We start from the raw sequence: 25,796 nt of genomic DNA on the forward strand, positions 1-25,796 counted from the left end.
ACTTGTTCGCAGCTCTGGAGAACGCACAATGGCCAGATTACACCTCCAGGTACCCGCAGAACCGCTCCAAGGGGAACAGTATCTGGATAACATGGTTGTGGAAATTTGTCTACGCAATGCCCCCCCCCCCCAACCCCCACCCTGACTCCCCAACTCAACAAGATAATGCACAAGATGCATCAGGAACCAGTCACACTGATCCTGGTAGCACCAATGTAGGCCCGCCAGGTGGTTTTCTCACCTGATGGCAATGTCAGTCTCACCTGCGATGAAGCTGACAAGACAAGAGGGGAAACACTCCATCCATGCCCGCAAACTCTTAATTTAGCAGCCTGGCTCCTGAGGTCATAGAGTTCGGACACCTCCGACTCCTTCAAAGATGCATGGACATACTTGGAGAAGCACAAAAGCTGAACACCAGACATTGCTACTCCAACTAATGGAAACGCGTCGTCATCTGGTGCAATTCCAAGAACATCAATCACATTGATTGCTCACCTACACATATTTTCCTGTACCTGACTCGCCTACTAGATTCAGGTCTGGTTTTCAATTCCCTAAAGGTCCACTTAGCTGCACGTTCAGCTTATACCACCTCTCAGCAAAGGTTTTGTGGCAGAGAATTTCAGTGATCAAGGCTTTTATGGAAGGTGTTAAAAGACTTGATCCCCCCATTTCCAACCCAGCTCCCGGATGGGACCTGAATGTTGTACTAACCAGACTAATGGGACTTCCCTTTGAACCTATGCATAGGGCTAGCCTTAAAGCACTCACTTACAAGACAGCCTTCCTGGTGGCAGTCACCTCAATAAGAAGAGTTAGTGAACTGCAAGCCCTTTCAGTTCAAGATAAAGTGGTCCTGCGCACTCACGATTTGTGCCTAAATTTATTTCTAAGTTCCATGTGAACCAATCAATAGAACTACCCACCTTTTTCCAGAACCCCCACTAATGTGGCAGAAAGAAGCCTCCACACTTGATTTGAGGAGAGCAGTGATATATTATCTGGAAAAGACCAAACCACTAAGAAAAAGGAACACCAGTTTTTCGTTTCAGTGGCGGCTGGTAGAGAAGGGAACCCGGTCTCTAAATCAGCCATCTCAAAGTGGATCGTAAACTGCTTCACACTGTGCTACACTCTTGCCAAGAGAGATCTGCCCTTTAAGACTAGAGCACACTCTACTTGGGGCTTCCATAGCATTCATTGCAAATGTTCCTCTTGAGTCCATATATAAAGCAGCCACCTGGAGTTCTGTACACACCTTTACACAACACTACTGCCTAGATACTCACTCTAGGTCTTAATCTCAGGTGGAACAAGCAGTGCAAGACATCTTTTCTACTGTTCCTTCACACATCCCACCACCATCTCTGGGTACTGCTCGTTAGTCTATGCAGAGCATGCGATTCTTAGCAGATTAACAAGCATGAGAAGACATGCATTACTTTTTTTTTTTTAAAGAATTTTATTCGTTTTTCAATACAACCAACAATACAAACCAAACACGCAGTGCAATCCACAATCATTACATTAACATCAATTGGTCTTTGTTCACTGCCCCCCTGCTCCCACCCCCCTTTGCGAGCCTGTTTATCCTTCACGCCCAGTGTCTGCCACACGTGGATGGGCGTCATTTTCATCAGATTCCTCTGGATCTAACATTGTTCCAAATAGGCCAGATATCAATGTTTTCCATGCCATCAGGGTACCCATTTCCTCCTCCCAAGACATGCAACTTGCCTCCTGCCACACCACCGTTTCAGCCTCCGCCCATTTCTGTAGTTCTTTCCACCACACCTCCACCCGTGGCTTATGACACTTTTTCCATCCCATAGCTATCCTTCGCTTTGCAAGCACAGACACCAAGTCTTTCAGTTTCCCAACATGCTTCAGCTTCCGTGGCCTAGGAAACCCTCCCAACAGGCAGGCCCATGCCGTATCAACGGCGAGCGTGACCCCTTTCTCTGCTAGCTTTTGTGCAACTTCTCTCCAGAAACCCTCGATCACTGGGCACGGCCAAAACATATGTGTCATATCAGCATTCTCCTCATCGCACTTAGGGGCACGCCTGTCTCCCGGCATTCCGGAATTTAGATATCCTCAGCGGGGTCATATACGCTCTATGCGTTACATACAGCTGTATTTGCTGCAATCTGGCATTCCTAGATACTTTCTTATGGTATCCCAAGGCCCGCTCCCATCTTCCATTTGTGCTCCCACCTCTGTTTCCCAATCCAATCTCAAATGTGTCAATTCTTTTCCCACCTTAGTCATTACCATCTCATACAATCTAGAGATTTCATGCCCCCCCTCAGTTGTCATATATCATCCCCATAATGGCGTCCGGTTCCTCCGCCAGGACTGTCTCAGGCCACGTTATCCGAATCTTCCGCACCAGCCTGTGATACGTAACATATTGGCCCCCATGTGGTCCCGCCTCCTCTCCAAGTCCTTCGAACTCCCTGATGGTCCCCTCCTGCCATATATCACCCAACGTTACCAATCCCACTAACTCCCAATAGGTTCTGATAATCACCCTCAGTTGCTCATCTCCTGCCGCCAATGCAACCAGAGGTACCTGCGGGGAACACGGGAGCGGGTCCCCCATTATTATACATGCTCGTCGCCACATTTTCCACCCAAGCTTCATCATCCCCAGGTACTCCTTTATTTCTGACCCAGGCAACCAGATAATTTCTTTCAGGTAAAACGGGGCACAGTCCTGCCCAAACAATCTAAGTTCAGGGGTCGCTTCATCGAAGAGCCATTTGGCCACAAACTGTAATTGACTCGCTATATAATAGGCCTCAAAATTAGGTAGCTTGACACCCCCTTTTTCGTGAAAGTTCTGCAACTTCCAGAGCGCTACTCTATTCCGGGTGCCATGCCACAAAGTCTCTACACACACCATTTAATTGAACAAAAAACCTCCTAGGAATCATATGTGGGATATTGCTAAAATAATGCAGGAGCCTAGGCAGAACCACTATCTTAAGCATCGCTCCCCGCCCAATCATCGCTAAGGGCAACTTCTCCCAAAATCTCATGCATTTGCGGATTTTCTCAATGGCCATCTCGGTATTACACCTGTGTTCCTCCTCCGCCGTATAGCACACATCTATTCCAAGGTAGCAGAAAGAGCCCACAGTCCACGGCACCTGCAACACCGGCAACCTTTCCACAGGGATTCCTTTGTAACTGCCCAGCGGGAAAATGCTAGATTTTTGGGGATTCACCGCTATACCGGACAACCTTGCATACCTTTCCATCACCTCCAGAATATACTGAAGGTTTTCTTCCGGGTATCTCAAATATAATAACAAATCATCCGCATACAGAGATATCAGGTGCTGTAATCCCCCCGCCCCCAACCTCCATGCCTATCGCGTCGTATTGCTGCCTCAGGTACAGTGCCAGGGGCTCCAGAGCCAGAATGTACAACATCTGGGACCAGGGGCACCCCTGTCTAGTGCCCCTGCTAAGTTGCCATCTCTCAGATATCACTGTACCTGTCCGCACCCTGGCCAGTGGCGCACTATACAGCATCTCCGCCCACCCAATGTACCCCGGCCCCATTCCATACTCTCCCAAAGCCGCCAGCAGCCACGCCCATCTGACCGAGTCGAAAGCCTTTACTGCGTCCAAAGACACGATTGCCATCTCTCCTTCATTGTCACAGCCCCATTCGATCACCCGATAGTCGCCTGTGGTTGTGAGTAATATTTCTGTCTGGGACATAGCCCGTTTGGTCCGGGTGTATCAATTTGCCAATTACTTTACGCAGTCTATTCGCCAGGACAGCTGTTAATATCTTGCTGTCCTGGTTCAGCATCGACAACGGCCTGTACGATCCGCAGCTATGCCCAGGTTTATTAGGTTTAGGGAGCAGTATTATGACCGCCTCTCTGAGCGACTCCGGCAACCGTCCCACCTCAAACGCCTCATTGAGCATTTCCAACATTGGGGGGGGGGGAGTACTTCCGCCCCATATGCTTTATAAAATTCACTAGGTAATCCATCTGCTCCCGGGGTTTTACTAGTAGGTAGCTTCCTAACAACCTCCTCCAACGTAATTGGAGCATCTAGTTCTTCTCTTTCCTCTGTGCTTATCTTAGGCAACCCAATGTCTTGCAGAGTTTCCAGCATTTCATCCCGGCTGCCGCCTCCTCTATCCCCATATAGCTCTCTATAGTAATACGCAAATTCCCTATTGACTCCCTCTTGGGTGTCTCTCACCTCCCCATCTTCTCTGGTTATTGTCCTAATCGGGGGCCTCGGGGTTTCACTTTTATATAGCCACGTCAAGAGATGGCCCGTTTTATCTCCACCTGCATGTTGTCTCTCAACATACTTTTTGTAATTGAGGTTGCAGAGCCTTTCCCAGTATTCCGTGCACTGTTGCTGTAGTTTAAGCACCAGCTCGGTGTCTATGCATTCACTTTTTAGTTCTCTCTCTAACTCGCCTTCTACTCTTTGTAAATCAGCCAGAACCCCATCCTGCAGGCCTTTCGATTTAGCAATGGCCACACCCCGTACCACCACCTTGAAGGCCTCCCACAGTGTCCCCGCCGAGTCAACGCTGCCTGTATTCACCTCAAAATAACTAATGATTTCATCTCTTATATCCTCCCGAAAAGCCGGATCTTTAAGCGCCTTCTCACGGAGGCGCCACGTCGGAATCCGTGCCCTAGGGCGGCCGTATTGCCACCCCACAACCAGGGGCGAGTGATCCGACAGGACCCTCGCTTTATATTCTATATGAGCGATCTCTATCATCACATCCGATGTGGCAAAGAAATAATCAAGTCTAGTGTGCAGCTGTTGTGGGGCCGAGTAATGTGAATACTGCCTCTCATTAGGGTGCTTAGTTCTCCACACATCTACCAGTCCAAAGTCGTCTAACAACGACTGCAATGCCCTAGCTGCTGGGGCAGGTCTGACCATCTTGTCATCCGACCTGTCCACTGTGGGGTTCAGCACACAATTGAAATCCCCTCCCCAGATCACTGTGCTACCCACGCACAGGCTCAGGTTGGTGCACATATCCCGGAAGTACTCCGCTGTGTTTTGATTAGGGGCGTACGTGTTCACAATGCACACCTCTTTATTCTCCACCACCCCTCTCACTATGGCCAAACGCCCCTCAGTATCCACCATTTCCTGCATCAGTTGGAACGGGACGTGCGGCGCCACCCAGACCAGCACACCCCTAGCATAGGCCGAGTACGAAGACCCCACTACAGTACCTTTCCACTTTCTCCTCATCAGCTCCAGTTTTTCCCGGGTCAAGTGCGTCTCTTGTAACAATGCAATATCTATCTTTTGTCTTTTCAAATACAGCATGACCTTGTTCCGTTTTAGATAGCTATTGAGTCCCCTGACATTCCACGTCACTATTTTAAGATCCCCCATGGTTCATCAATACCCATCTCCCTCCCTCTTGGCCGACCCCATCCACCTGCGCAATACAGATACAATTCTAGGGCTATTCCCTTTAGGCTCGCGTTTAAACTCAAACTCCCCAAAACTATATACACACCAAACTCCCCACTTCCCTTCCCTCCTCCCACCCGTCCCTTCCCCAACAACTCACTCCCCAACTGTTGCCCAGCTCCATCCCTGGATCTCAGGCACCCCCACATCTAGCCCTGTCTGGTACGCTCAGAGCTCAGTAGGGTGAAGTCGCCCTAATGGCCACTTAACTATTACCACTAAATGGGGGTGTGAGGACTAGCCCTGAAAGGCTCCTTAATAAAGCAACAGTCCCATTGCAAACAATGCATTATCTATCCCACTCCAGGCCCGTCTATGAACAGGCCACTTCAATGACTATAATCAAGTCCCATAGTCTTAAGCCGCACAATCTCACTGTGCTCCCACCACTATTTACTTATCACTTCTGCCTCTTTCTTCCGCCTGGACGTCTGGCTCCTGGGGGCAGCCTTGCGTATCAAGCCATCCCATGGCATCTTCCAGAGTGTCGAAAAATAAAGTTCTGTTTTTATGAAACACCTTCAATTTCGCCGGGTAAAGTAGCATGTATTTCTGCCCCGCCACCCTCAGTCTCCTTTTAACAGCCCCGAAGTTCATCCGGCTCTGCTGCACCATCAGGGTGTAGTCCGGGTAGGCTATTATGTTTGCCTCTCCTCGCTTGATTGTTCCACCTTTGCGAAAGTGTTCCAGAATCCTTTCCCGGTCCCGATAGTTAAGGATCTTGGCGATCACTGGCCTGGGCGGATTGCCTGGCGGCGGCCTCCTCGTCAGAGCCCTGTGTGCTCGTTCCACAGCAAATCCTTGAGACAGAACTCCTCCGGTGATGATCTGTAACAACATATTTTCGATAAACTCTGTGAGGTTGTGGCCCTCTGTTCCCTCCGGTATACCCACAATGCGGATGTTGTTCCTTCGGGCGCGTCCTTCCGCTTCCTCCGCTCTGCTCTTCAGGTTGCCTACTCTTTGCACCAGGGCATGCAGTTCGACTTGTGTGAGGCGCAGTCTGCTGTGTTCGAGCTCCCTTCTTTCTCCAGGCTCTCTGTGCGCTCCGACAGCGACCTCACATTCTGTCGGAGTAGGTTCACCTCCTCCTGCACCTCACCGACCTTAAGGTCCAACACAGTTTTCAATTCAGCCACTACTATTTCGAGTTTGGCCTCCCAGGCTGCTTTCAAATCTGCCTTCAAATCCGCAATTGCAGCCAGAACCTCCTGATTTCGACCCGCGGCAGCCATGTCGCCTGCGGGAGGCTTGTCTTTGCTCCTAACACTTTCCGGGCCCGTCGGTGTTCTGGCAAATTCGTCCAGCGTAGGTTGCTTTACTTTCTGTCTTAGAGGCTTGTTAGACATGACGCAGCAGCCGTATATAGTGGGTCCACCCACCTCTTCTGCTCCACAATCAGGGGGAGAAGGACACACACTCCGTTCCAATGTCCACTGCCCTACCCAAGCATGGGGGGGCCACAGAACCTCAAGAGCTCCGCCACGCCCTCCCAGCCTTCGTACACACCAACATGCAATGTGTCTTTAGTTTCCTCCCGTTGGAGTCGCGGACTCGCCTACTTCCACTTACAGTTCACGGTGCAGAGCATCCACTATAGCCTTTGCCCTGAGTGCAGTGGTGCCACTTCTCATGCAGTGCGTCCGCGCTATTGTTTGCGTAGTTCCAGAGGGGCGGCCCGTTGCTGTCTTCCGTGTTTGAGGTGACCCCCACACCAGCGTCCCGAGCCTATTCCCCGTTTGCGGCAATGGATTGTGCTCTCCCACGTAGTTAGATGAGTCCTCCGCGGGGGTATCTCATGACACTTGTCCGGATCACTGACAAGTCCCACGTGTCACTGAAGCAATTGTGCCCCTGGAAGTGCCCCCGTTGTGTTTGGGATTGTCCTGGCACTATTTTGTGTGCCCTTTAATTTCCATGCAGCATTTTATACACGCAATGTCCTGCTGCCTTATTCCATGCCGGCAACATTGCGTTGCTCTGAACCTTATCATGGGTCGCCACCTCAGGTGTTATTACGGCGCAGCTCCCATATATACTCTTACTGTGTACAAGTGATCTGTGGCCTTCGCGTGTTCCAAGGACCTTCTATTGTACGCGTCCATCTCCCTCCTCAGCCAGCGTTGGCCTTTCCTTATTCTTGCCGGTATGCCGGGCTCCCATGCCCTCCGTCTCCGCGACTATGTAGCTTGTATCAGCTACTTACTTGTTCGGCAGTATTCCTCTGCATTAGTGACCGCCTGCTACTCTGTTCTACTGCTCCCGGCAGTTGCTCTCACGCACCCTTGCTCCTGTGTCTGCTGGGGGCCCTTAGGCCATCGTCCTCACACTCCACTTCGTTGGCACACTCTCTTGTGCAGGGAGACTCGGCTAGCGCTCTGCCGAGTCCCGTGTCAGTGTTTAGGGCACGGGGCACTCTGTGCATGCACCCCCGATGCACCTGGGTCCCACGGGCCAGTCCGACCACTCGGACGGGTCCCGCTGTCGATTCTCGTACTGCGGGGTCGCGGGCGCAGTGCACCCCGAATGCTGTTGGGCACTGGTGGTGCCGTCACCGTGGTCGGTCCCCCATGCACTCTGTGCACGCACCCCCGGTGCCTTTGGGACTCACGTGCCAGTCTGACCCCACGGACGGGTCTCGCCGTCGTTTTTCTTACTGCGGGTCGGGGGCAGCGTACCCCGCAGGCTGCCGGGCACCAGCGCTGCTGTCACCTCAGTCGGTCCCCCGCACTCTTATGGCTATCCTTAGGCAGGTCACCCTCCGGCGAGGCCGACGCCACAATCCCCCTCTGGATATGATTCGAGCTGCCGCATGGCACCCAAACTGCAGTCACTCGACTCTTCTCTTTGTCCCCTTTGTTGTCACGCGGCGGCCATCTTCCCCCTCTTCGGCAGACAAGTCTCCAGAGCTTCAAAGCTTCTAGTGTTGCAGTCTCCATCTTTCGCCACCGTACTGCTCACAGTGGTGCCCTGAGGCTTCAGCTGCTCGATCCTATGTTTGTGGGATCTATGCAGCAGTTTCCATGCGGTTTTTAGCAGGATGTTGTCTGGATCAACAGGAGCCTCTACGAGGAAACGTCCACCTACATGGTTTTTAGCCACGCCCCCAGAAGACATGCATTACTTATCGTAGTAGCATTTCTGATTATTGCATCTGCTTATATTCACATGTGCCCAGCCTTCCTCCCCTCTCGGAGTAGAAGAAACATAGACCTCTTACACTTCTCTCTCTGTAGTTGCTCACAATAGTCGAAAAGCTCCCTCACGGCAGAAAAAACACACTCTGAGGGACCTCGATGCGCGAGGGATTTTGGGACCACTACACGTCACGTTGGGAATAGTGTTACAAGCACGCCCATGTCGACGTCCCCTTTCGATCCTTGAAAGAAAGATGCAATACTCCACGATTACCACTAGATGTCGGACTATATGCACAGCATGTGAATCATCTAAGCAGATATACTCATCAGAAATGCTATTACAGTAAGTGATGCACGTCTTACCTTTTTAAAGAATTCTCTTTGCCTGTGTGTGTATATAAAATAAACCATTATTTTTACAATTTATCAGTGCATTAGTGCTTCTTTGGACCACATGTATGCTACAAGTTCTTTGTACCATCCTACAACCCTCTCTCCCTCCTAAGATCAGCCTCGATGCTCTGCCACCTACCAGTACCTTGAGTGGGACAGAGTATACTAAGAATTGGAGTTTCCATATTGCTACGGGATAGTCTTATAAAGTCTTACTTGGATGGACTTTAGCGAAACTGTCCTAACAGTGGGCCCAACCAGGCTCAAGAACACCTGCATTTTCTGCTGTCTCTCATGGAGCTGCGACTGCCCGAACCTGCATACTCCCAATACCCTGGGACCTGTGGCATTTTGCGGTGCATCATCTTGTGAAGCGCGGTTTCGGGTGAAACCTTGTGGGCATCCTTCTGGGCCTGCAGTAACTGTTTCCTGCTCCATTACATCCCCTCAGCCTTATCGAGAACAGGAGAGAAGTCTGCCGGACAACAGTCACTGTTCTAAACTCTGAAGGATTCCGAGCCAGTACTGCAACGATCCTCTGCTTGGCAGCCCCGCTGAATTAGTGCAAACGTCTGATCCCTCCGAAGTTCCTTCTCCAGCTGGCAAGGCCAAGAAACCCAAACTGGCTCTGCTGTCGCCTCACCTTGGGGACCGTCCTGTGGTATTGTTTTATTGAAAAGGTACTGTCTGGCTCCCAGTTACTTACCTGGGGCTGGCTGTGTTATTTTGCTCTTGGGTACTGCATTCATCTGATCCTTGCACCCATCCAGGTCCTGCCTAGAGTCACATTGCGATGGATGACCTATTTGGCTCTATTCTGCCTTCGGACATTGGTCATTGGTGCATTATTGTGAGGGAAATCACAAATTCTCCAGCATGGGGTCTGGCATGGATTCAGATGCTCACGACCATTCCCTGTCGTCAGGCTGGAAATCCTCGGTAAAGAAAAAAATCAGTTTCACTTCTGCACTGATTTTCCCTGTGCCTCTACTGCCTACACTCTGACCCGACGCACGTGGAGGATGACTATGCGTCTTGTCAGGACATGGTGCCCTGCACGCTGAGCGATCAGGGCAGGCATCTCAACGAGTGGCTGCAGGCCAAAGCTGCTTCTCTGTGCGAGTCCCGACAGCATTCCCCCCCTGCCCAGAAGAATGTTGAGCAGTTTTCTAAGACCTTTGAGGGTGCACCTCCCACGGGGGGCCCAACATAAGGCTAATCACTGCAAGTCCACTGTCACTGTGAACGCCTTTGCGACAGGCTCCTCGGCAGCCAGGCCGAGTACAGAGTCTCCAGCAGCTTCAACCACGAGCCAACGCTCAGGATCTTCATAGATGACGGCGGATTGGGGGAATCTCCTGTCACCGCCTCCCAGATCTTCATCGCCCGACGAGATAAGCTTGTTCCACGCCATGATCTCCAAGGCCAGCTCGTCCCTGAAGAGAAGAAAGGGTTTCCTATACCAGCGCTGCGAGGCAAAGAGGAAGACCGTACTTTCTGTCCCGCTCTTGGATGACATTTGGGACTCAGGGTTGCCCCTCATGAAGAACCCTTCCTCGGCCCTGGCGAAGAGGGACCGTTATGAGAAGTACAGGGTGCTGGACTCTGCGCCCAAGTGCTTGCAGTCCCAACCATCTCCGGACTCTGTGATTTTGGTGGCAGCCAAGAAGTCTTTTTCGGGATCCTCCTTCGGCAGCCTCCCCCACCCCCCCTGGAGGGAGGGGGAGAATTTGGATGCCATGGGATGAAGTTATCATGTCGGCAGCGACTACCATCAAGGCCGCCAACACCCTCGCCATTGTGGCACGTATCGACAGGGAGCTTTGGTTCAAGATCGCGCCCATCCTGGACTTCCTTCCCGACGATAAGAGGGCGGAAGCTTTGGAGATTCTACAGGAAGGCGAGGTGGCATCGGACCACGCCATTACAGTGGCCACGGACATCGCCGACATGGGGTTCCGCCAAATGGGCAACAGCGTTTGCCTTCGTTGGCAGGGCTGGCTGAGGGCCACAAATTTTCGCCAGGGTGTTCAGTCGAAGGTGTTGGACATGCCCTTCCACTGGGACAATTAGTTTGGGAAGACCGTAGATGAGTCTCTCCAGGCAATCAAGGCAGACACTGAGACGGCTCATGCCTTGGGCACGCTTAAACAGCGACGGCCGTCCTTTCGGACTTCTGGCAGAAAATCCCAAGGTCCTTCCAAAAGATTCGGTGGAGGTGCTTCGTCCTACCGTCAACCCTCTCGCTCGTCAGCCCTGGAGACCTACAGGGGCTGTGCCAAATCTGGAGGAGGACGTCATCGTCGCCAAAGCCCCCAAGGTGGCACTTTGATGTCAAAACAGGATTGAACCGGCCGTGGCGTCGAGCCCCCACCTGTGCACCCCAAGGGGAGGCCAGCTGGCATACTTCATCAGCGTGTGGAAGACCATCTCCACCGACCGTTGTGTGCTGGATGCTCTCGCCCACGGACACACCCTGGAGTTCCAACAGAAATGTCCCCATATACCACCACCTGCCCGGCAGGAAAACCACGTCCCTCAGCTTCTGCTGGAGGTGCTGGCCATGCTAAAAAAGTGTGCGATAGAACTCGTCCCAAAGAGGCTCTGGGCTCCGGAGTGTACTCTCGTTACTTCCTCATCAAAAAGACCAGCGGTTGGAGGCCCATCCTAGACCTCTGCCGTCTAAACAAGTACATCAAGTCTCAAAAGTTCCAGATGGTGACTCTTCAGCACATGTTTGGACAGCTAGAAGAGGGAGATTTTCTATCGTCGCTGGACTTGGAGGATGCCTATTTTCGCCTCCCCATCCACAAGGGCCACCGCAAGTTCCTGCGCTTCGTGGTTCAAGGGCAACATTACCAGTTCAAGGCCCTTCTCTTCGGATTGAAGTCGGCGCCAAGTGTTTGGCGCCCGTGGTGGCGCAGCTACGTCTTCGAGGGATCCACGTATACCCTTACCTGGACGACTGGCTCGTCCGAGCAAGCTCAAGGGACATCGTCGTGGAACACACGGCGAGGTTTGTCCAACTACTGACGGATCTGGGGTTCACGTGAACTATGCAAAGTCCTGCTTGACTCCATCGCAGGAGGCGCTCTTTCTGGGATCCCGACTCAACAGTGTCGTGCCTGGCGTCTCCGCTGGAGGAAAGGATACTGGCCATTTTGGGCAAAGTGCAACTGATGTTGGCCCTAAAGGTCGCCACAGTGAGATCCATCAAGTCGCTGCTCAGCATTATGTCGTCATGCATTTACCTCTTCCGACTATGCAGGCTGCGGATGCGTCCACTACAGGAGTTCCTCGACGAACATTGGATACAAGTGTCAGGAAGCTTCCAAGACAAGATCAAGCTCGACAAGAGCTTCCGTCGAGCGATACGATGGTGGGGAGTCCGCTCACATCTGTCCGGAGGCGCAGATTTCCAGACACCACCGTACCAGGAGACCGTCACGACGGACGCCTCACTGGAAGGTTTGGGTGCTCACACCGGAAGTCTTCATCTAAGAGGCCTGTGGCTGCCGGAGGAGAAGACGTTGCACATCAACGTGCTAGAGCTTCAAGCTGTGTTTTGGGCCCTCAAGTTCTTCCTGCTGTCCCTCAAGGGCAAAGTGGTGCAGGTCTTCACAGACTATACTACCATGATGTTTTACATCAGGAAGCAGAGGGAGCACCAGATCCCTGGCGCTCTCCAAAGAGTTGCAGGACCTATGGCACTGGCCCGTTGCACAGAGGATGTTACTTATCCCGTTTCATCTGGCAGGAGTGAAGAACACCGTCAGTCTCTCAGCAGGGAGCTGCGCTCTTGACATGAGTGGGAACTTCGGCAGGACCAAGTGGATCATCTGTTCCGCTGTTGGGGCAATCCCCAGATCGATCTGTTTGCGACGGCGTCGAATACCAAGTGCCGGAGGTTCGCCAGCCGATTTCACCTGCCGGGGAGCATGGGGGACGCATTCTCTTTCCCCTCGGACGGCCTTTTTGTGTATGCGTTCCCTCCGTTGCCATTGCTTCTTTGACTAGTTCATCAACGCAGACGGTCCCGTTGCAGGATGATCCTCGTCGCACCGGCGTGGCCGAGACAGATATGGTACCCAGACCTTCTGAACAAGTCTGCGTCCCCTCCAGTCAAGCATCCAGCGGTCGCAGATCTTCGTGCAAGGGAAGGAGGCGCGATTCTGCACCACAGCCCAGGATCGCTGAACATGAAGGCCTGGCTCCTGCAGCACTAAAGTTTGGGGGCTACAATCTCCCAGCGGATTGTAAGGAGGTGCTTGCCAAGGCCAGGGCTTAATCTACTCTCAAATGCTATGGGCACAAGTGGAAGAGGTTCGCCGTTTGGTGCCGTACTCAGAAGATCGACCCTCTACGAGTCACTGCTCCGCAGGTGCTTCCGTATTTGTTGTCGTTGGCCAAGGCAGGACTGGCCCATGCTTCCATCAAAGTTCATCTCCCACTACACCAGATCTTCAGGACGATCATCCTTATGGTCGCATCGATTGGTCAAGGAGTTCATGAAAGGACTATTTTGCTCGTTCCTGCCGGTGAAGGCTCCGGCCCCGGCGTGGGAGCTCAATGTGGTGCTTACTAGGCTCATGGGTCCTCCATTCAAGCCTATGCATTCGGCGGCACTGACATTTTTGTCGTGGAAAACAGCTTTTCTTGTGGCCATCACCTCTGCACGAGTGGGAGAGATCCAGGCCCTCTCTTGTAAACCACCTTATTTGACATTCCACAAGACTAGGGTAGTGCTATGGACGCACCCCTCCTTCATGCCCAAGGTGCCGTCGGACTTTCATCTAAACGAGCCCTTGGTATTACCAGTGTTCTTCCCAACGCCTTTGTCGCCGGCTGAGAGGACTTTGCTCTCGCTGGATTTGGCTAGAGCGCTGAAGTTCTATGTGGACCGCACAAAGAATTTTTTGAAGACGTTGCAACTTTTTGTGAACTTTGACCCTGTGAGCCATGGGAAGGCCCGCTCTAAGGCTTCCATTTCCGGGTGGCTCTCTGGCTGCATCACCCATTGTTACCGGTTGGCAAACCGACCGTTACCTATCCATCCGAGAGCCCATTCGGCCAGCGTGATCACTGCAACTACGGCGTTCCTGTCTGGTGTGCTCCTGCTTGACATCTGCAGGGCTGCAACGTGGAGGTCGACGCACACCTTCACAAAGTTCTACTGCATCGAGAGGGATTCCAGGGAGGAGTCCAGAGTCGGCCAGGCAGTGCTGTGCACCCTGTTCCCTTCGAAGGTGAGCCTGGTGAGGAGGTAAGAGATGCTTAATGTTGAGCCTTGCTACCTCCCGTGGTTATGCATGTGTGTACTGCTATGTATTCTTTATTCATGAGCATGTGAATCCATGCCAGACCCCATGCTGGAGAAGGAACAAGTTACTTACCTGTAACTTTTGTTCTCCAGCATGGATTCACATGTGAACCCTCCCGCCTATTCCTCTGTTGCTCTTCTCTTGGTCCTACTGCCACTTTACGTGCTACCAAATCTGAAGATGGCTGCCGGAGGAGGGGCTTAGGTAGAGGGCAGTCATTGGCTGGGGGCAGTATGACCCAGAGACCAGTGATTGGTTGTAAGGAGAAATACAGTTCAGAAGTGAAACTGAAACAGATTTTTTTCTTTACCGAGGATTCCCAGCCTGACGACAGGGAATATTCATGAGCATGTGAATCCATGCCGGACCCATGCCTGAGAACAGTTACAGGTAAGTAACTTGTTCCTTCCCTTGCATTTGTGAAAACCTACATGCAAACTTGAAGGGTGCCTGCTGGGCCCTGCCTTCTGGAACATTGTACTCTGCTTCCCCCGCCAGTTCTTCAGCAGCCCTTGGCCACTGGTGCCTTTGTGTCCTTTCTCTTTTTGTGACTCACACAAGATAGGGTTGAACTGCCTCAGTTAGGCTAAGCTAAAGTACCTTGGTTTCTAAACAAGTTTATTTTCCTGGTTCAGGTGTTTAGCTATATTTGCTGTTACCTTTGTTTTATTCTAACAAGTATTGATTACTGTGAAAATTTCAATTGTTTATTCGAAGGGATTGGTTCCTCAGACGTATTCCACATCTATGACAGGTAATCACCACAGCTGTGCTGCTTCAGAAAATTTTCGGCTCCTGCGTCGATGACGTTGATACGCTGTCCTCGAGGGCCTCCGTCGAGCCGACATCACCGGATGTTAGTAGTAGGACGCACGATGCCCGTAGCCTCTTTTCTGTTTTTTCTGCGAACGTGTTCGCTTCGGAGATCTCTGCGTGCCTAGGTTCTTCTGAGTTATTCTATCGGTCCTTCAAACGTGTTTGTTGAAGATATCATCATGTTTTCGTCTTCTACCGAGCGGTCGGGATTTAAGAAGTGTCGGGACTCCGGTTCCAAGATGTCCCTTACGGACCCGCACGACGCCTGCCTCTGGTGCCTCGGTGAGGACCACGCCACGGATGACTGACTATTGCCAGTCGTTAACATTGAAGGCCTTGCGGGAGCGGAAGAAGCAGCTTTCTGTCGGTAGGGTTTCCCAGCCCCGAAAGTCGAAATCCGCTGGGCTTTTGACCGAATATTTGAGAGCCGACTCTCCACGTCGTCGGCGTAAGTCCAGGGGCTCTCGGTCCCGGAGTGATTCCCACCATTCCTCTGCCTCTTCGAGGCACACGCGGAAGTGCCGTCACTGGTCGCCTTCCTCGTCCAAGGACTCCGCCCGTTGGCGGGTTGCTTGTCCCAACAAGCACCCTTCTCCTGCGGAATGGGATGCATTTCGTACGGAGATGATGGTGATTTTCCAATTGCAGGGCTCCGTTCCGTCCACGCCTTCGAAGGAAGCTGGCAGGGAATGGGGTAGGGCCGCCGCTTGCACGCCTTCGGGCTCGGGTGCCTTCGAGGTCCCGACTGGACAAGCTGGATCGCTCTAGCCATGCCCGCTCCAGGTCCCGGTCCTCGACGCCCTCGAGACCGTCTGAGCCTGTGAGGTCTTCGAAGAAGATGTCGATTCCATCAGCGCCATGTCTGTCGAGGGACTCTCTCGAGGCTCTGCATCCGAGGAAGTCATCGGGGCCAAGGCCGTCGAAGGACACACTCAGGGCACCGCCCTCGAGGCCTGTGTCAAAGCCATTGGCGCTGTGCTCAACGTCTACGCCGATTCTGTCCACTCCTTTTGTGGAGGCTCTGCCGGACGTACCCCGTGTATCAGTGGAAACTCTGAGGAAGTCCTTGAAGAAGTCAGTGAGGCCTGTATTTGAGCCTTTTTCAGTGCCCTCTTCTAGGGATTTGTTCCAGCCTCTGGATTATATTTCGGAGGTGGAGGAAGGGTCTGAGGAAGGTTTGGTTCCTGATGAGGTTCCTGAAGACCTCTTATCTGGTCATAGCCAGCTGGAAGACCTGCGTCAGTCTTTGCACAACGCCAGTGGTCTGGACACCTCTCCGGAGGTTGAGTTCGGTAGGCCTGAGCCTGGCACGCACACCGAGTCCTCGTACCGGCGGCTCATGTCGAGGGTGACGGAGTACTTGGGGTGGTCTGCACCAACAGTGGATTTTCTGCAGGATGACCTGACAGATATCTTGGACCATTGGACCAAGGTCCACCAACTGACCCAGTACTGCCATTCCATATGGCCTTGCAAAGAAGGGTGGCGGCGGCTTGGACTGCTCCGGAGAGTCTCCCGGCAGTAGGTATGTCGTTGCCGAAAAATTACCGCCCAGCCAGTGGCGACCCCAGCTACTTGTCCATGCACCCTACTCCGGAGAGTTTGGTGGTGCAGGCGGCTATGGCCCCAGCAAAACAGGCATCATACCCTACCATCCCTCCTGATGGGGAAGACCAACGTTTTGACGGTTGGGCGAAGAAAGTCTTTTCTTCAGGGGATATGGCTTTGAAAGCAGCCAACTCTGTGTGTGCCTTAGCACTTTTCACTCACTCTGTGGAATTGTTTCATTGGCGGCTGAACATATTTCCGAAGGGGAGGAACGGGATGGTTTTCTTGCCCTTGTACAGGATGGTACGGATGCCATGTGTGAATCCCTTCAGTTGGGTCTGGACGTCGCAGACTGTGTCAGCTGGTCCATGGCGGCAAGCACTTCGATGCGCAGATTTCCGTGGTTGCGGAAGTCGGGGTTTGCTCCTGATGTGCAGGCCCGGCTTCTCATCATGCCCTTTGATGGTGACCATCCTTTTGGCAGCAAGGCTGACGAGAGCCTTGAGAGGTTGCAGACCTCCAAAACTCAGTGAAGTTGTTGAGCACTGCCGTTCGTCAACCTCCGCCTTTTCGTGCTAGGGGACAGCAATGGAGGGGGAGGTTCCTTTCGATACTACTCGACCTTTGGTAAATCGAGGGGAGCTGCAAGTCAAAGGGGCTAACGTAGGAGCACCAGAGGTGGAAAACGAGGTACTCGAGGTGCCAAGGCTGCTCGGGCATTTGCCACTTTTCCCTCAGGCCCTGCCGCAGCTGCTTCAGCTCAGTCCTGAGGCCATGTCCCATGGTTCGCCGGTTGGGGGAAGGCTGGTGCAGCATCTTGTAGAATGGCGTGCCATTACTTCAGATGTGTGGGTTCTGGAGATCATAGCCCACGGCTACTGTCTTCCTTTCCAGCAGAGGCCTCACGACAATCCACCAGGGAATCTCTTTGCAGAGTCCGGATCCGCTCATTACGCAGGAAATCAAATCCCTGCTGGAGAAAGGTGCCATAGAACTGGTGCCTGTAGCGGAGAGGTACAAGGGATGGTATTCCCCATATTTTTTGATCCCGAAAAAAGACTGGGGATTGAGACCCATCATGGACTTGCATGGCTTGAACAAGCTCCCCAGGAAGGAACAAGTTCAAGATGGTTACTCTCTCTCAAGTCCTCCAGGCCCTTCAACTTCAGGACTGGTTGGTGTCTCTCGACCTCAAGGATGCTTACTTTCATGTGCCGATTCATCCCAAGCACAGGAAGTACCTGAGGTTCGCGGTTGGGGACTCACACTTTGTTTCGGGTCCTGCCGTTCGGATTGACCTCCGCCCGAGGGTTTTCACCAAGCTCCTAGTGGTGGTGGCAACTTATCTCAGGAAAGGGGGGGATTCACGTCTACCCCAATCTGGACGATTGGTTGATCAGGGCGCGCTCTTCCGAGCAAGTCCTAGATCATCTGTCAGTCACCTTCCACTCTTCACAGGCTGGGATTCTCCCTCCACTTAAAGAAGTCCCACTTGACGCCAACCCAGCGGCTCCAGTACATCGGAGCAGTGCTCGACACATCCCCGGGGCAGTGTTTCCCTCCCCAGGTGAGGGCTCATCACATTCTGCAGATGGTGCGAAAGTTTCAACATGCCCAGAGTCTCCTGGCGTTGAGTTCTTGAGGTTGCTAGGCCTCATGGCATCACGCGTTCTCCTGGTGCCAGAGGCCAAGCTGCGAATGAGATCTCTGCAGCTGGCTCTCAAGATGCTGTGGTCGCAGTCCTCCGGCAGGATGTCGGGTCCCGTTCAGGTGCCGCCCTCAGTTGCCCAGGATCTTCTGGGGCGGGCCGTCGAAGGCAATCTGATGAAGGGGGCTCCATTTTGGCTACCCTTGCCGGAGGGGACGATCGTGACGGACGCATTCCCTCATGTGATGGGGAGCTCATGCCAAGGAGTTGACAGTCAGCGGTCGTTTGTCTCCGTTGGAGTACAGACTCCATATCAAAACGATCTGCTCTCACGGGAGGGGTGTCAGGTTCTCCATCCAGAGGTCAAGTCCCTCAACCTTCATGCTTGGCTTCTGAAAGGTTGAGGTGGATTGGGACCCTCCTGAAGATGTGATGGAAGTGTTGCTATCAGCCTGAAGGCCTGCAACAAAGTCCCTGTACAGTTGCCGTTGGAGAATGTTCTGCGCCTGGTGCAGGGTTAAGAATGTGGATCCTTTTTCATGTGCCATTCCTGTGGTTCTGTCCTTTTTGCTTTCGTTGGCCCACAAGGGCCTGCAAGTAGGTACCATTAAAGGTTACCTGGCGACACTGTCCGTATTTAAGCGCCTGTCTGAGGAGTGTTCTTATTTTAAGATTCCTTTTTGCTTTCTCAGTTTTTGAAAGGGCTCTCTAATGTGTTCCCACCGTCACCTTTTCAGGTGCCCGGTTGGGATTTGAACCTGGTTCTAAAATTTCTAATGGGTGCTCCATTTGAGCCTTTACATTCTTGTCCTTTGAGACTATTGACCTTTAAAACCTGTATTTTTAGTTGCGGTTACTTCCACTCGCAGAGTGAGTGAGTTGCAGGCACTATCTGCTAAGCCACCCTTCACAGTGTTTCATAAGGACAGGGTTGTCCTTGGGGTTCGTCCTTCTTTTTTTCCGAAAGTTGTCGGAATTTCATTTAAGCCAGAAGGTCATTCTTCTGGTGTTCTATCCTCCTCCACATCCTGGTAAGGAAGAGGAGAGGCTCCATAGGTTGGATCCTAGGAGTGCTTTAAGTTTCTACATCTCCCGGGTCAGAGTGGATGATCAACTCTTTGTAGGATACGCTGGAAGGCGTTCGGGACAAGCTGTTCCTAAGCAGACTTTGTCTAGATGGATTATCTTGACAATTTCGGAATGTTACCGCTTGGCGGGTAAGGACCCTCAGGTAGGCTTACGGGATCATTCTACTAGAAGTGTGGCTGCCTCTACTGCTCTGCAGAGGGGTGTTCCCATTCGTAACATTTGTGAAGCAGCTACATGTGCCTCTGTCCATACTTTTGTAAAACACTACTCCCTGGATTCTATCCATGGGCAGGACTTGGCCTTTGGCAAGGTGGTCCTCTATTCCGCAATTTAATTGGGCATTCTAAAATTCTAAATTCTTTTCCCACCTCCATACGTTGGTACTGCTTTGGGAGTCTGTCATAGATGTGGAATACGTTGGAGGAACCAATCCCTTCGAAGAACAAGTTACTTTCTTACTTGGTAATGCTCTTTCGATGGGATGTTCCGACGACGTATTCCACATCGTTGCCTCCCAGCCTTCCCCGCTACAGAATTTCTTATGCGATTGCAGCTTACATTTCCGCAAGGCTTTCTGTGGTCATACTGGCAGAAGATTGGTGCCACACGTTCTGGGGAAAAAACTACAACTGAGGCTAGGGCTGTCGTGCGTCCTACTTATAACATCCATTGATGTCGGCTTGACGGAGGCCCTCGAGGACAGCGTATCGACGTCATCGACGCCGGACGCAGCCGCCGAAAATTTTGCGAAGCAGCACAGCTGTGGTGATTACCTGTCATAGATGTGGAATACGTTGTCGGAACATCCCATCGAAAGAACGTTACCAGGTGAGAAAGTAACTTGTTCTTCTCTTTTGACCTTCTGTGAATAGTATTTGATTTACTTTTACGTCTTGGTTCATATGAAATATCTATTTTATACAACTCCCTAGTGTGTCAGTGTTTCCTTGAACCAAGTGTATGCTCAGGATTTTGTGTGCCTCACTACAGCCCTCCTAGACTAAGCCTGGCTGCTCAGCCATTGCTACCGAACCTTTGAGTAGTTCAGGTTAAAACTAAGGGGTGTAACCCTGTTTACCAAAGGTGGGCTTTCTGAAGTCTTGTACCAGACACCCCCAACTGGAACCTGTTGAACAGATTCCTGTGCGCAATGACTGACAAACTAAAATTCCTTGAAACAAAGTATCTCTGTGTCTAGACGAGAACAAGAACAGAAGGACAAGCCTACAACAAAGTCTAGAACTTACTCACGTGTCATCTAGAACATTAAGGGCCAGCAGGGTAAATTTACCTAACTGTTGACCCCCTGACCCCTCCATGTCGGTATTTGGGTATAACGCCCTGGCCCTAACTCACACTGACCTGACCTTTGGTGGTGGATCCTGGCTTTAAGGACCTTCCTGGGCCTATCCTAGTGTGTTGAATTGAGTAGAATACTTATCTGAACTGAACTGTTATCTAACTTTGGAAACTTGGTATAATCCCGACCACAACCCACTACATTATTTCTACCTACAACTGGAGAAATTATACTTTGGAACTGGTGACTTTTGGGCACAATGTCCCAAAGCATCTTGGGGTTGGACTTATTAAGATTGAGGGAAGCTCTTGTTTTGTTGATTCAGAAGACCTCTGCCCATTTTACTTTGCATCTGAAGAGTCTCCTGTATTGCACTGTCAATTGATTCATAAGCTATTCTATTCTCCTAATGGTGAATGTCTATGTGTTTTATAAGGTTTTGTTTGACAATACTTACTACGATTTCTATATGCTTTGTGTGTAACTGAAGGCCTAAAAAATTACTATTTTTATGTACTTACTGTCGGAGTTGAATTATTGGGATTGCTCCTTGTGGACTCATTGTAGCCCTAGACCACTCTAACACTTTTCCTGAGACTCAGTCTTGAATGCTCAGCTACCTTACCTTGATTGTGTTTTGGATAACCTTTGTGTTTTCCCTGTTTACCACAAATGGGGTGGCCTCCCAAAATCCATCTGAACAGATGGACGTTTTGGCTGAAAAAGGTATAACATTGTTATCATTAAAGATAAGAAGTGGTCCTTGTCCCCATTTCCAAGTTAAAGTAATTTGCCAGCTAAAAGCCTCTGGGAGACCAGTCGAGGAGTACTTTTTTCCATGAAATATGCCTGCTCATTACACCCAACACATTTGAAGGAGTCCTTTTAGCATTGCGACCTTCAGTAACAAAATGTTATGAATTATTCCTCCACAAACTTCTTACATTAAATTAAGAAATACCTGCAGTCTGTTTGACTCAAGGTGTTAAACAGTTTGAAACTCCACAAAATGCTTCCCATGGTTATCTCTTTGTGCAAATTAGGCAGTTCTTTTGTGGTCGCAGCTGATCCTCTTACTTTGTATGTTTTTTGCAGGATATTATACCTCAGCCTCTGCTTGACCAATATTTGTCCATGACTGACCCGGCACGGGCCCAGACAGTAGACACTGAAATAGCAAAACACTGTGCGTACAGCCTGCCAGGGGTTGCTCTAACTCTGGGCAGACAAAACTGGCATTGCTTGAAGGACACCTATGAGACACTGGCATCTGATGTACAGGTACGGCCTTGATTTTCACAGATTTCAGTATCTGTTTTTGTAGCACAATTAGCTATTTGGTTGCTCAATCCATATGCAACTGGTTTGCACTCATTATAAAGATTAACTGAAACCATTATATCAGCATGGGTTTAAAAGGATTCACTACGTCTGGCCAGGATCTTTTTTTTTTTTACATATATATTGTGCCAGCTCACCACTTTAGTCTCAGAGTGCAAATTTTGTCCAAGTTATGGCGCATTAAGCCTGATCCTTAGTCTGCTTAGGATCCAAAACCAACCATAAGCTTATGGGTGCAAACCTTCCTTTGTAATGGTTGTTACACTCTCCAACTCCATTGGCTTTATTGTAATCTGCTCAGCTCGCAATGGAGATGTGTATTGTTCTACTGTTAATGATCTGTGTATCTGTGCAAATCGATCATAATTGATAAGAAGGAAACACCTCTAATGTAGGAATTAATTCCCTGAAATCAAGGCACTGCAACTGATTGGGAAGGTTCCTCAGCCAGTTAGGACAGTTATTATATATGATCAATGTGATAGTTACAAACCCAACATTGTCCTAATTACCATAGTCTATGCATGGTTAGTCTGTTCTTGGCTAATTTATGTTAATGCACAAGGTGTTGCGTGTTTCCTTACTTGATAACATGGGCATTACTTTTTCGTTGTATGGCCTCGTTTTTGGCTAATTACCTGTTACATTCATGCAAGTCTTGACTTTGTACTGCAATATAATGCCCTCTTTATATTTTCATTTATTGATTGCTGACAGTGGAAGGTCCGTCGGACACTGGCTTTCTCCATCCATGAGCTGGCGGTCATTCTTGGTGATCAGCTGACTGCTGCAGATCTGGTGCCGATCTTCAACGGATTTTTGAAGGATCTAGATGAAGTTCGCATAGGGGTTCTCAAGCATCTCTATGACTTTCTGAAGTTGCTTCATGCAGACAAAAGGAGGGAGTATCTGTACCAGCTGCAAGAATTTATGGTGACTGACAATAGCAGGAACTGGAGGTTTCGCTATGAGTTGGCAGAGTAAGTAGTATGCCATTTATGTTGTATCCCTTTAGACTCTGCTTTCACTAGTCATGTGACTTTACTAGCAGTTGTTTTGCAATCCTATGTATGCTCTGGGGGAGGTTTTTTCTTTTTGCTGTTTTATTAGCCACACTTTGAGACCCACAGTATTTTTGCTGTACTTTTTGTGTCTTTGGCATTTTTGTTCCAAGTAAGTGAGGTGCTTTTTTAAATCTCAATTACCTCTCTAACTATTTTTTTTTCTGGGACGCCTGGGAGCCAAAGAGATTACCAGGTGTGCGGTTGAACCCTATTGTTAAGATTGATTTCCAAAATATACCCAGGGAGTGTATTTTGGGAGGCCTACCTATTATGGTGAGCAGGGAAGACTGTTAAGTGTATCCAAACCTAGTCAAGGTAGGTAGCAAAGCAGTAAAGCTTAGACTTAGGAGGGGTTGAGAGTGGTCTAGGGCTACAATGAATCCACACAGAGCAACACCAATAATTCCAGTTAGACAGGCAAGTACCAGGATATGGCTTATTAAGCCTTTAAAATACACACAAAACAATGAAACCTCTAGGAAAGTATTGCCACACCACTACTACTGTAAAATGCATATATACATTCGCTCTTGTGAGAAGATGGAAACGCATTTGATTCAACGCCAGTGCAATACAGGTAAGTAGTTAGATTCTTAGGACAGATTTCCCTAAGCGCAACTAAGGGCTTAGTAAAACCATTAAACCGAGACAGTACAAGACTCCACTCTTAGTATAAGGCTGTACCACCTGAGTATATGGTAGCATAGACCGAGCAGCCAGGCTTATCTTAGGGGGGAGAGAGGGCTGTACAATCCGTACAAAGAAATTGTAGTACACATATGGTCCAAAGAAACACTGTATTGTAAAAATAAAGGTTTTATTTAAATACAAGTAGACCAAGATGAATGTTGGGTAAATAAGTACTATCACATTATATATGACCACAATTATAAAAACACAACACTATGCTTCAAAGTATAGGGACCAAAGCATAGACCTTGTTCAGAAAACCTAACAGTAATTCTAGGGAAGTTGAACCTTATCGTACACATTTAGTATAGGCCACACCTATTCATGGGGAGTAGAAACCATGAGTTACTTTTAGATTAACTTCTGTAATCTACTCTAGCAGTTTTACAGTGATGCGCAGCAAAGAAATCACTGAGTAAACCAACCTGCAAGTATACTTTTCTAAGCAGTGGTACTCATTCAAGGCATAGTAGAAACCTATAACTTCTTTTATGATAAGTTATATTAGGTGAGTGAGACCTTTTGGTGTAATATACAATTACAGTTGTTTTTCAGCTCAGTGGAACACAGGCTAAAATAAGCAAGAATTCTTTACACTAAATTAGGATTGCACCAGGCAGACCAACGTTAGCTACACCTAAAGAACACTTTTCAAAAATGGCACACATCTATTCTAGTCAGGTAAAACCTAATTTTGTAATATACTATTAAAGTTGCTTTTCAGATCAGTGGAACACAGATTGAGGTAAGCAATAACTATTTAACTTATTTTAGGATGCCACACAGCTCACTCAAGGTAAGTAAAACATATATAATTCTTAAAGGAGCTACCAGCAATTTAAAGGTATGTATAGCTGTGTGCATATCCTGATTACTTGCTGCTGTACTAGATTCTAGTTTAGCTGTGTGCACAATGGGGTGTGTTGCTTAATTCGAATGTGGGTGCTTGTGTTACCCTTGCACCATGCTGCACTTTTTCATTCTGCTGTGCCCGGTATCCAACTTGGCTGTGTGCGCATGCTGCTTTCTGTTTCATTCTGCTTTAGCTAAAATCAAACACTGCTGCCTACTTGCTGTTACCATTTAAAAAAAAAAATAACTTTATGCTGGGTGCGCAACTGTTAATTTACTACCTTTTTAAAAATAGCGTGTGCTGTGAGTACATCCTACATTTTCCTCTGTGCCTACCCACTGTCCCCGACCCCCTGTGTTTTTCCCCGCCGTCCCCCTTGCGCCTTAGTACATCAGCCTGGTAAGTGTCCTCCTCACCACTGCAGCTAGCTATGTCGCTATCTATCGCTATCTTCTCTAACTGCTTCTCTATTTCCACCCCTCTCCTATCACTAAATCTGGCCGGAAGAAACTTAAGTTATACTGGGCTCCAACCCAGGCCTTCCTATTGCAGACACCTTTTTCACTGTTTCTGCCAGAGAGGCTCTCACAGACATTCTCTTTGTCGTTCCCTCACCCGGCTTGTGGACTCTCCACACGGTTGCCTTTCTCTCTCCCATCGCCTCTTCTCCCATTAATGGTGGCACCTGCTGGGAGGTCCTCCTTGACCTCTTCACCATTTCCAGGGTCCTCATTCATGTCTATCGGAATGGAACCTCCATGGTTCAGGGTCCTCAACCCAACCTTCTCCTCTTTGACAGGCTCCTACCTTGCCTCTCAAACCTTAACTCTCCCCCTGGACAGGCTCCCTTGCCTGCTGTGCCTTCTTCGTCCTCTGCACAGGCTCCCTCGCCTTTCCTCATTGTCCCGGCTCCCTTGTCGGCCTTGGCTCCTCCGCCACCCAACACTATCCCACTGGCTGTTCTGCCACAAACTTGGGGGCGGACCAGCGCCCCCTGTGGAAGACCTTAAACGATGGCAAGCTGCTCCATATTGCCACGCTTAACTCTCACTCTGCTGTCAAACACTCGTCCAACAGCTGCAAGGGCCGCTCTGTCACAC

The 25,796-nt window shown here is 50.1% G+C and overlaps 1 protein-coding gene across 4 annotated transcripts in view; it reads left to right on the forward strand.

Annotated features, from left to right (window-relative positions):
* Positions 1-25,796, forward strand: part of LOC138580491 (serine/threonine-protein phosphatase 4 regulatory subunit 1-like) — a 918,772-nt gene that overhangs the window by 755,184 nt on the left and 137,792 nt on the right. For all 4 annotated transcript variants that reach the window (XM_069651072.1, XM_069651073.1, XM_069651070.1 and 1 more), the window contains 2 exons: positions 21,844-22,029; positions 22,807-23,069. In XM_069651072.1, the coding sequence (XP_069507173.1) occupies positions 21,844-22,029; positions 22,807-23,069 (449 nt within the window). The remainder of the gene's footprint in view (positions 1-21,843; positions 22,030-22,806; positions 23,070-25,796) is intronic.

This window comes from Ambystoma mexicanum, chromosome 3p (genome assembly GCF_040938575.1).
Source record: "Ambystoma mexicanum isolate Mex_15411 chromosome 3p, UKY_AmexF1_1, whole genome shotgun sequence".
NCBI lineage: Eukaryota > Metazoa > Chordata > Amphibia > Caudata > Ambystomatidae > Ambystoma > Ambystoma mexicanum.